Raw genomic sequence first — 12,800 nt, forward strand, 5'->3', positions numbered from 1 at the left:
GAACTACCTTTACTGTGGAAAACAATTTATTTGAACTTGTGCAATGACAGATGTCCTGGTGTATATTGCAAATAATTTGTAAGATATCTTTAAAGACCTACTCTTTAGCTGGTTTTGGTAGAGTAAAAGAAGACAGCATTACCATTTATTCTGTTGCTCCTTTGCATCCTCAGATTCTTTATCTTAATAAAATTCTCTTTGACCTTATTTCCCTATCTGATTTGTCAAAAGGGGAAGAGGGAGCGAGGGAGAAAGGAGGGAATAAACATTCCTATTGTAGTGGTTAATATTTTTTCAATTCACATATCTATTATTATATATGCTTTGGTTTTCTTCTCAAAGTTGATAATAATGTAGTTTCTAATATAGAGCTTGAATTTATGTTCTGCATCCAACCCTTCAGAACACGTGAGTGAAGAGTTATGCTGTAGATAATCCAAACAAGGAAGGAAGAGAGGAAGGGAATGGGAAAAGGAAGCAAAGAAAGGGAAGGAAAACACTATCTCTAAAACAAACAAATAGGTAATTTGCCTTCTAATTTTAGTTGTATGCTTATTGCATTTTTTAAATTTGATGAACAAATTTGTTGAATAAATTTTTATTAAAAATTTATTGAATTGAATTTTTTGAATATTGAATAGCTGAGTATTAATAGGAAGACAGCTTAGCACACTGCAAATAGGCTCCACATAGTTTCTAAGACTCAGTTTCCTCGTTCATGAAATTAAGGCTTAGCTAGCTCTTCTGTAAGATTTCTAAATTCAAAGCATGCACAGTTTATATTTTGAAAGCCCATAGTTAGCAATTAGAATCACGTAGTATTTAAGCTTTGCAGTTTAGGGATGGGATATACTGTATACTCATATTATTGAAGGTCCAATCATTTAGATTTGTAATCCTAGTGTTCAGTTTTCTCTGACATCATACACATACAAATTGCTCAACAATTTAGATAATTCACAATTGTGTTATTGGAAAATAAAACTTTGGAAATTAGATTTCTAAATGAGCTATGACCAACATTCTTGGCTGAGTCATCTGACTAGTACCCTGGCAATTAAGAATTTTCTGTGATCTTATTAGCTGATTAGCATAAGGTCCTGTTCTGCATCTGTATAACAATATAATAAGCTAAGAGGATATGGTACAGAACTAAGTGGACAAAAACTATGTTCATCTTAGAATGGATTTTCTTAAAGTTTATCAAAATGATGAAGCAAGTATTTATGAGGCACTGCTATATAAGTTGTGTGTATGTGTGTGTGCTTACCACAAGAAATGATACATTTCATTGTCTAATATGATTTGGCAATGATTATATAAAGATGTGACCTTAGTTTCAGTTCTTTTATTAGGAAAATGAAAATCTTTTCTTTACTAACTTTATAGCTATATTTCCTTTGTGAGCCATTTCCTTTGCTGATCCTTTCTTTATTCTCCTATAGCTACACTGTCCAGTATGACAGCCACTAGCCAGACTTGACTGTTAAGCAATTAAAATGTGACTAGTCTGAACTGACATGGAACTGTAAGTGTAAAATACACTTGGATTTCAACGATTTATTACCAAAGAGAGAATGTAAAACATTTCATTAATGATTTGTATATTGATTGCATTTGGGATGATCCTATTTTAGATATATTAGATTGGATAAACTATATGACTAAAATTAATTTTTCACTTATTTATTTTTATTGTGTCTACTAGTATATTTAAATTGCATACATGGCTCACATTTGTGGCTCTCATATTTCTATTGGGCAGCACTGTCCCAGAGTCTATCATATTTTATGAAAGGAAATCAGATTTAGAAAGACAGATATTCTTTCTTTCATCTCTTTCCATTTCTATGTTTAAAGGTGAGAAAGTATTCTAAAGCTATTTATATGTTCCAGTAGTTAAATGATATCTGTTCAATGTAATGTAGATGTAAATATAACAGAATGTATGTTTGACCATCATTTGACCATTGGTTATAATGTTTTATACTGCTGTATTCTCGAATGGAGAGAATAAGGAAAGTGAAACACAAACTCCCAAGAATTGGAAAAGGGAACATGCTTATGGACTATAGAAAATGCCATTAAAAAGACTCTAGTCCTAATATTTAGGAGTTACATATTATGGTCTAGAAATATACTGTGCCACAGACAGTTTTCTTTAATAATAGCTGACTTTGAAAACCACCAAAAGAAAGATACATTTAGTGGTTTCCAAGCTGAGGGAGAAAAAATTCCACCAGAATAATAGTTCCAATTTTTTTCTCTTACATAGAATTGTCATTTGTGAATGAGGAGACAAAAAATTTCATGTTATAGTCATGAACTCCTAAGACAGAGACGTTCTTTAAGTTCCTATATGATGCCAATGCAAATAATCTTTTCTTCTCTTAAAAAGTGATTGTCTCTTTTCCCCATCCCATTCCCATTTCCATGTTTATTTGTTTTGTTCTGTTTTTCCAAAAAGACATATTTAACGCCCTTAGGTTTATTTTCTACTTACTAACTAAGGAATAACACTGTTATGTTTTGTATTTGAAATTGTAAGGTACATTTCTTTTTTCTTTTATTTTTAATTTAACTCTTTGTTTTACAGATGAGGGCAGAAGTGCAGTTGACCAAGCAGGTGGTGCACAGGTTGTAATTGACCGTTTAAGGTCACTGTGCAGTAGAACAGACCCCGCCAGTGAGAAGCTCTTGACTGTCTTTTGTGGCATGCTGATGAACTATAGCAATGAGAATGGTAAACAAAATTGAAAACTTGCTTTATCTCTGGGGGAAAAATTTAAAAATCATCATTACTATAGTACAAGCATATTTAGAAAAATTATGAACCAAGAATTCATAAATGGCATATAAAATTAATAATTAGCCAACATTAAATTGCAGTGTTTTAAACAGTACAAAATGGTCTAATTTACTAAATGGGACTAGTTTTTGACATGTTACTACCAAAAACAAAAAAAAAATAACATATGGTTTAAGATTTCTTGCTATGAACATTTTAAAAATAAACAGTTTTAAAATAGCTTCGTGTTTATATTAGTACTAGGAGTATCTTTAAAACATAAACACTATCTATGTAAGTAAAATGATTTTATCTAGATACTAGATTTACTTGTAAGAATGAAAAAATCTTTTAATTAAATCTGGCCTTATAAAAATAAAGTTCAGAGCAATTGCAGTTAACTGATTTTAGAAATTTAATAAATATTTGTAAACAGAAGTTTCTTTCCTCTGTAAAACATTCTTAGAATCTAACAACAAATTTCATGTCCATAATTTTCAGATAGCCTACATGGTTGTTAATTAAATGAACATAGAAGCAGTTGTATGAAGGCTTCACTATACTTTTAAATGTCACAAAAAATTCATTTATTATTATTTTATATGAATTATTTCGTGGATCAAGTGTTCAGACTCTCGTAGCTTCCTATAAATAAGGCCTTTCAGTGGTTTCTTTCATAATGGCATTTTCATTAGTAGTCTTTGACGGAGATATTTTGTTTGCATATTGAACATGTAATATTATTCTTTATTTTCATTGATCTAGAAATACAAGGCCCTTTAGGCATATTTTTCATTTTTTTTACTTTTGGTAGTCATGGGTCCAAAGAAATATTCTCAATTAAAAAAAAAAAAGATAAACATATATGACAAATGACTACTGACATTTTGCCTGGGGTTAGAGACAATAGCAAATGTTGGGACTGCAGCCGTTGTCCCATTGAAAGGGGAGAGCCACTGCTTTCCTGTAGCCGGTTGTTTCTGTGTGGCAGTTTGGTTCAATACTGCCAAAACTTTTCATCTTGGGATGGGAGAAGCTGAAAATCTAGCTTTTCATGTGACATATAATTTTTAAATGTTGGATTACATTTATTTTTTTAGCACTGTACAGGCTTAACAGAATGTTTCCTCTGGTCACATCTATCCAAGATACACAAGTTTTAAACTTCTGAGTTAAAATTTTCCATAATAATAATTTTTAAGTTTTCATTCATTAAAAGGTTGCCTGTTAAACTCGAGCTAATAATAATTGATAGTTTTTATAGGGTCAATTCCATCTTTTTTCCCCCTCTGATCATTTTGAAGAGAAAATGTGCTAAATATGAATGGGAGAAACAGAAACTACAGAGTCTGGGTAATCTACAAAATGAATAGTTTCTAAATAATTGAAATTTGACCATAAAACACGGATATCTGGATTACATTAAGAAATCATTGGCCAGTTGTTCATGTTGCTTCCTTTCTCCTCAACTTCATTCAGGCTTAGACACCTGAGAAAGTGGGACAAGTGCTAAGTGGGAGAATGGTTTAGAAAGATAAATGAAAGAAACTAGTCATGAAGTTATAGCAGCTTTGGATATAAAAGAATTTGTCTTGTTTTGCATCTAAACTAGTTGTTTGTCCTTTAAGGAAGCTGTTGCTCAAAAATCTACAAAAGCTTATCAAATGGCTAAATGGTCTTTAGAAACATCCCTAATTCCTATCCAAAGGAGACGATGATTGAGTCCCTGTAATAGGATATCACAATGTGCAGAGAAGTGTTCTCAGAAGACAATGATTAAAAACATGAGAGTGCACAGTCCAAATGCATAATATGTTTGTTTTGTAAGAGTAGGTTTTTTTCCGGTGTGCAAATATTCCCAGGAAATAACTTAGATACTTTGGAAAGCTGTATTAGCTCTTCTCAGAACATTATTGGAGCAGTGGTGTTTTTGTTCCATAATTCTAAAAGCTACAATTTGAAAACCTTTTAAATTTTACTAGATAAAATAGAAGTAAAGTTATCTTTAGTATTTTAAAGGAATAAATGCCAGATTAATAACTATCTTCTTTCCTCTGCTTCCTTTTATATTTGTCTTGCATGGGGATCTTAGTTTGTGAAGTTATTGTTTTTCTCCATAATACTCTTTAACTTAAATTATATGTTTTTTTTGTTTTGCATAATAATTTGACATCTTTGTTTTGTGTGTCAATTATTTTTTCTTTAAAATGTGTGTTTAATGACTTTCCAACTTAAATACTAAGTCTTCTTGGCTAACTTAAGATCATTTGGTATTGATTCTGTTCCCTAGATGAATCACTGAGACAAAAAAAAAATGGAGCTTTTGAAACTTAGGAGACACTTTTTATTAGCATTGATAAAGTTCCTTTTTATGTATATTTACTATTGAATTTCAGTATACAAACCTCGGCTACTTTGTGAGTAGGATAGTTGAGTGATAAATACCTTCTTGTTACTCTAACAGAAAAATTAATTCTACCCTTGAACCCAATAACTTGAGCTTCTTTATAGGGAGTTACTTTTAGTTCAATTGATAAGTTTTATTAAATAAAAAAGTGACTACTGAAAATGGTTACAAAGACCCAGTAAATTAGTTTCTCTGACAAGAACGTTTTCAAATTGTTTATTAATCCTGAAAGTGGATTCACAATACCAGACTGAAACTTAGGATATATTAATTTCTGTCCATACAGTGGACAACCTGAGCATATCCAATTTTATATCCATTAAATATGGAATCAAACAAGTGTCCTAAACACATGCAAGACAGATATATTATGAAAATTCTTACTCAATAAAGACATTTTTGTACCCTTCAGTAAAGCTGTGTAAAACTCAAGGTTCATGAGTTTTAAAACTTTCAACCCAGCTTAAGACTAGACACTCTTAAACTATTAGTTGAATATATCCTTTTGTTTCCTTAATTGGTTAAGCAATTGGAACTTTTGATAGGTAAATAGGGAATGTCTGAATAGAAAAAGTTATAATTGCTTAGTCAGAAAAGTTGTATCAATATTGTATAAATAATATATTTAAATAGAATAAGAAAAATGAAACTTTTTATTTAGTAAAAATCGTTTCAAATTTATCCTTTTGGGGAAAATAAGACCTGTTTTTCACATGGCAAAAAGACACTCTTCACTTCTTTGACCCTCGAGAATTGTCCGAGTATTTGACAGTTGTGGTTAAGGAAAAGCATGTTGATGATTTGACATCCAATTTGAAGAAAATGTGCTGAGCTTCCTATATTATTTTCATCTAATTGCAATTTTAAAGTTTTAGTTATTTTATAAACAAGGAACTCAAACCTATTATTGTAGATATTTTTATCTCATTCGTTTCTTGGATGTCTTTTTTCCTAGCTTTGGTTACCCAATGCCAAAGCATTGCAGTGAAGACTGAAAATTTTGTTCAGATCGCCAACTGTTTCCATATATAACACCATTTTAACATAAAGTAGGAGTTTGGAAAATATTTATTGGTTGACTTTTCTGGATACTTAGTATTGTCTATAATTTTATTATTGACAAAATCAAAACTTGGAAGAAAGATGTCTTTAGAATGAATTTGCTTCATTAAATAAGTTAGACGTATTATAAACTCTATATGAGTTGATATTCCCTATTCATATACCTGGCAGCAGCTGAAAGTGGCAGTGAAATCATGCTGATAATAACAGTACTGGACCTGTGGTTTTTTAAATCTACCATAGGTGATCCACAGACTTGATCATGTGCATGTGTGTACTTGAAAGTTGGTAGCAGTTTGAATAGAAACAAATCAGTAATCTAAAGCAAAGCACCAGCATAATTTAACACCTTGTTAAGGAATCTGTTGGTGGTCACTATTTTTATTATATTATAGATGACCATGATTAATCAATACGTATTCCTGGAAAACTATAATTGAGAGTAATATTTTTTTAATACATTTAATGCTAGAGACACAAAATACAGGGAGAAGTCTGTTCTAACGCTAAAGCAAATTAATAATGATATAAGCATTAAAGCAAAAACTGTAGTTGTTTTGCATAAACCATGCCGTAAGAGGAAATAAACATTCAACCAGGAAAGGAAAACTTAGTTTCCTTCTAAAAATGAGTAACGTAATATACAATCTGTGACTGACTTCTTCATATGACCTATATCATATATATATATATGATATAAATGTATATGTATATGTGGGATTTTTACATATAGAGCTGATTTTTCTCTAATATCTTAATAACTCCCTGTTACTGAATTTCTTTTGTGTGTGTGGTCCTGAAGTCTCTCCAGGATACCCTCATGATAATTCTCACATTTATTTGCTCCATGGACTTAAGATAACTAAACTATGGTTGAAAGGAGGCCATCTGTGTGATTTAGGAAATGCAGCTCATGGGATATGTTATTGGAGCAAAACGATTGAATTTAAGTATTAAGTCTGGTAATTAAATTCAGTTGCTGAAAATAGACCTGTAAAACATGTTCTCTCCTTTAATTTAAAGGTCACTTAATATGTAATTAATTTTAGCTGCTTTCATTTTTAAACAATAGCAACAACTTCAGAATTCTAATCACACTGTTCATTTTTCTAGTGAACTCAGTCCAATAACTTTGCTGACTTGTTTTTTTCCTTTATACTTAAAATAAGAAGAATTGAAATTAACAAGGAATAATCCTGATTTAAAACTAAAAAGCACTTTGGCCCTGAGTATATGCTTATGTTTTGGTATTACTTTATTACAGGTAAGAAAGAACATAGCCTAGATGTTAGAAAATGATTAAAAAATGATTTGCTTTGCATAAGTGAGGAACTATATTCTAAATTTATTTACTGTGGGTATATATTTCCTAAATACTAATAACTTTTTGCCTAATGCTAAGGGAAACAAACAAAAAATTCAAAATGTAAAATTTTATCTTTTCATTGTCTTTTTAAAATTATATTAAATTTCTGGTATACTCTTTTCAGTGTACTTTCTGTTCATTGTTCTATTTATAAAAGCATTGGAGATGTACATCTCCAGTTCACATCTTTTGAAGCCCAGTTTGTCAAATTAAAGTACTGTGTGTGAAAGTAAAGTATAGTGTGTGAAAGTGTGTAAAAGTTTTATTGTGCAGCTGAGAAGTTTTTAGGTTTTTAAAAAATATATCAGAATTCTTTATTTACTAATTGTTGTTCTCTTTGTAAACAGTTTTTGAATTTTCACTGTTCATCCAACAGAGCTTTCTAATCATTTTACTGAAGCAGATTGCATTCATGGAATTCTGCTACAAATGTCATTTTCAATATATTGTTTTACTGAAGCAATTAGTAGTTAGTCGTTCTTGTGCCTTTTGCTAATAATGCGTATTAAATTTGACCAATTTGACAAGGTTAGCTTTTCATCATAATCCTCCTAAACAATTACTATAATAATGCTGTTACTTAGTGCACAGACTAAGAACTTGGTTTTTAGTAGAGATGTAGGTACCAAATGCATATTTTGGATTAATTCCACATGGTCAAATAGTGGCATTAATATTCAGCTTTGGTCATCATAGAATGAACTTCTGAATGAAAGAATCTGAAATTTTTTCAAAAAAATGAAATGTTTATAGTTTTTCTTGTTAATGATTTAAAGTTTGCAGTTATATTACACAAATAATACTTTCCCAGATTGTCAGCTATTAGATGTTCCTGATTATGATAGTGCATTTATACATGATAGTGCATTTAACACATTAGTATCAAAGTTGATACTAAATAGATACTCAGTTTTAACTGAGAGCAGTAGATGACAAAGTGTGTTTGGGGTTCTTCATTCTCTACATGTTTTTCTTTTTTTATTTGCTTTATATCTGGACTAGAGATGATTAATCATAGATGTTATTAAATATTATTTTCGAGATTTTCCTCAGAGTGAAAATTTGAGGTGGCAGAGTTGGCTTTCTGATTTTAACTCATCCTCACAAGATGTAAAGAATTCCCAAATTGGACTTTTTCTTGAAAGACTGAAGGCCTGAATTAAATTAAGTAACTAAAAATTCAAAACAGCTTCTAACATTTATTTTATGTTGTAAATTCTAAGGAAAGTGTATAATCTAATCTCTTATTCTGCCTTGATTTTATTTTTATATTTATATAGTTTTCACCATCATTAGTTATTGCCACATTTTAATATTGAAATATAAATATACATTTACATTTCAACTGCTTGATAGGATTTCAGCATACGAAGATAGGGAGATTTTCTCTGTACGTGGAATGTTTACCTATATTCAAAAATGAATATTTAGATAGTAACGGTAAAACTGAAAGCCCAGGCCTTGTTTTTATTATTTATGTTACTACTCTATCAAAATATGATGGTATCAAAGCACAGAAGTATTGACCATACACAAGTTTTAAAGCCAGAGATGAATAATGGATTGTGGCCACATATCAGTGTATCTGTAATTTAGATCACTTAAAATATCTATTCAGAGAGAAGGCAGAAAAGTATCATATGTAAATTAACTAGTATAAAAATTAGTAATCCTGTTTTCTAACTACAAGTAAAATCCAGTTAACATCAAACTGCCTATATTTTATTTATGAAAAAATTTTTCATAAAATTATGTTTGGAAATGAGTATTTCCAGAAATCTTTTGGTTATGTAGCAGTATCTTGTTAACACAGTTTGTGTGTTACATATAACTTCTGTGTAATTTTAAAGGGTAAAACTTAATCACAGTAATACTCCAGGACAACTAGTAATACTTGGTGTTTTTTTTTTTTTTAAAGCCAATAACTCCTTTTGTAAAACAAAGAATTTTTATGTTTTTAAACACATATGTTTGTAAGATACATATACATGTTATAATGTAAATTAACCTGGTTTTTAGCTTAATTTGCCGTACAAAAATTTAGGCTTAAATTTATACTTACTATAGATGTGGCCTTTCTCTCAGCAATGCCATGTGATGACAGAGATGACTTATTTTTCCCAGTAAGAGCTGCTTAAGAAAACAGCTGGCAGCAGTCCTCTTAAAAAAAAAATCCTGTTTTAACCTTTAAAAGACCAGTTTCTTTCCGAGATGAAAGTATAGAATTTTCTTTAATCAGAGTAGGCATGGCTGTAGAAATTTACTTTGTACTAGTATTCATTATTCATTATGTAGTAGTATTCAACAAGAGTTGATCTATAGTAAATAATTTAACTGGGGGTGAATCTAGAAAAAAGAATTATCTGCTAGATTAAGACATAATCACTCTAGATGTCACTGGATTAAGAACAGTAAATGGGAGTGCCTCTTAAGAATAATAAAACATTTTTTCTTTCTTGTGATTTTTGCTTTGGGGTTTTTTCTTGTTGCTGTTTTTACATTACACTCGCTCGTGTAATTTTGTCTTTTACCTCTAGAACTTTTATGAAAGGGACATTTTGTTCTGTAAAGACTTATTTTCAGAATGCAGAAGAAAACTTGAACTATCTTTTCAATTTTTTTATTGTTAACTATAAGAAAGCAAGAAATAATTTAAATATACTGTTTTAAATCTCCAATATTCTCAATACTAATGAATGTTGATGCTCTTTTTTTTCTCTTTGAAATGTCTATTTGTAATTGAAATGTATAACCTGAGGCTTAAATTATAGAGGTAATCTTGGTGCAAAACATAAAGCATGTTTTGTATAAAGAGGGCTTTTAAAATAATTGATTTGCAATTAAGTTTAATCACATGTAAACATTTTTAGTTTTATATTCTCAACACTAGGTTTAGAATAATAGCTCTCCACTTTCATTATCAATTAAAAAAAAAGATACCTGCACTTGTGTGTGTGTAAAGTTTTTAACCACAAGCATCCTCTTAGTAGCTATATTTAAGTCTGTTTACTTTTCATTGTTATAATAGAGCTACAACTTATTTAAACTTGTAAGTTCTACTTCACTGTTACACTGTTTCTAATTTTTAATTTTTATCTTTTTTTATGGAAATAAACATTTTCTTAAGTCTTGTTTATACCCAAATAGTTTTTATCCAATTTGTATTAGAATTTCTCATCAAGATTTATATTTGCTTTTTTTAATTGTTTCTACTATATATAATTCATTTGACTGTAGATTAGGCTTTTTATGCACACCTGTAAATAGGATGCTTTTTATACTATGACTGACACCATGTGTACATCCCTATATAGAGACTGTTTTAAATTGTGTATTTTATTTTGACACAGTTTCATCATTAAGTCCTATTTACCAATAAGTTTAATAGTCTTATAACATTGTTTTAGGAATAAGATAAACATGTATTATAATCTTCTTAAGAAACCTTTTCAACATGAACATCAATTGAGTTACTGGAATTCTTGACATACTTTTCTGGACCTATAATCTGTCTATACCAATGTTTTAAACATTAAACTTAAAACTCAGGGGGAAAAAGGTTCTTCAACTTGAGATCTTCTCTCCAGATCTCTTTGGAGTTTCCATGAGTGTGACCCGAGGAGCATGGAACCATTGAAATTCAAATGTAGGTAGGTAAGTGTTCACACCAGCGCATGCGTTGATTGCCTTATATCTCTTTGTATATGCATCTGTATTGCACACCCTCAGTGCCTTTCTTCCTCTTCCTCCGCATAGATCATGTAGGGCCTGTGTCACCTCGATATTATGTAATTTTGTAATTCTGTATTTTGTTCAGTATCTGTCTGTGACGTGTCAGGAGCAGTTTTAAACTGTCTTCAGATGTTTATGACATTGTGCTGTCTAGATTGTCACACATAACTGTTTGCTGTGTATGGGCCTGGATTGCATTTTTGTGACTTGTTTGTTGAGCTCTGATAAACATTCCCCTGGAGTTTCTGGTATTCATTGAGGGATGCAAAAAGTCTAAATCGTGCATTGTTTTGCCTGCTCTCTCAAATGTATCTAGAGAATGACCTATTTCTGGTTCTAAGAATTTCTTTCAGTTAGTCTTTGATTTAAAAGTCATACTCCTGATGCCATTCATGATAACATGGGTGTCAGCTACTATCCATTGAAGTCGGTTCACAACCTTTCTTTGGGCAATTAAAAAAAAACAAAAACAATGATTAAACTTAATCATTTGTTTTCAGCAATAGGAATTAATACTAATTTATTCCACACAAACGGGACCCCTTCTTAACCCTCTCCCCAAATTATTTATTGATAACATACTAAGTTGTAGCTGAAATAGGCAAAACAGACTCAATCATGGAATATTCTCCTAGGCTTAAGCATAGTTTCTACTCAAATAAGCAAAATGAGATGGGTGCTTAATTAATGTAATTTTGTTCAACATATCTGAGCACCAAAGTCTAGGATTCCTAGCATGTTTTTAGATATATATATTTTTTATTATCACATATGCCAAGCACATCACTGAAATTCAGAATCTCTTTTCTATTTTTTACCCCCCATTTCTTATAAAAGTTAGGTAATCCTTTGGCAGTGGTTCTTAAACCTTTGGTCTCAGGACACTTTTAGACACTTAAAAATTACTGAAAACCTCAAAGAACTTTTGTTTATGTGGGTTATATCTGTCAATATTTATTGTATTAGAAATTAAAATGGAGTATTGGCATTTTTAAATAATAAAAACCCATATGTTAACATAAATAACATTCTCAAAATTTACTTTGTAAAAAGTTAAAATAACATTTGAAAAATAACTTTTCAAAATTAAAAAAAATGCTAAGAATAGAATTTATTTTACTTCGTGTGTAATGGTTAAAAATATAATGATTACTAATACCATTTGGTGCCACTGACTGGGTTCATGCTAAAACCCCAGCAGTTTTTCCCACCATTATTTTCCTACCATCATTGCAAATGTGAATACTGAAAAGGGCGAATAAAATCCTGGCATTTTTATGAAGGTAGTTTTGACTTTTGATCCTCTGAAAGGGTTTTGAGGATCCCACTTTGAGAACCATGTATTAGGATGCCTGCTTATCTCGAAATGAGAATTTGTATCAACCTATGAGTCAAGTTTTATTTTCTCTTCTGGGCATTCATTATCCCAGAAATACAACTGCTTA

The 12,800-nt window shown here is 30.5% G+C and overlaps 1 protein-coding gene across 4 annotated transcripts in view; it reads left to right on the forward strand.

Annotated features, from left to right (window-relative positions):
* The window catches only part of RAP1GDS1 (Rap1 GTPase-GDP dissociation stimulator 1), a 129,140-nt gene that overhangs the window by 79,453 nt on the left and 36,887 nt on the right, over positions 1 to 12,800 (forward strand). For 3 of the 4 annotated variants that reach the window (XM_033106321.1, XM_033106322.1, XM_033106324.1), the window contains one exon: positions 2,597 to 2,743. The exons of the other annotated variant lie outside the window; for it this stretch is intronic. In XM_033106321.1, the coding sequence (XP_032962212.1) occupies positions 2,597 to 2,743 (147 nt within the window). The remainder of the gene's footprint in view (positions 1 to 2,596; positions 2,744 to 12,800) is intronic. 4 annotated transcript variants of the gene reach the window in all.

The sequence above is a fragment of the Rhinolophus ferrumequinum genome, chromosome 5 (assembly GCF_004115265.2).
Source record: "Rhinolophus ferrumequinum isolate MPI-CBG mRhiFer1 chromosome 5, mRhiFer1_v1.p, whole genome shotgun sequence".
NCBI lineage: Eukaryota > Metazoa > Chordata > Mammalia > Chiroptera > Rhinolophidae > Rhinolophus > Rhinolophus ferrumequinum.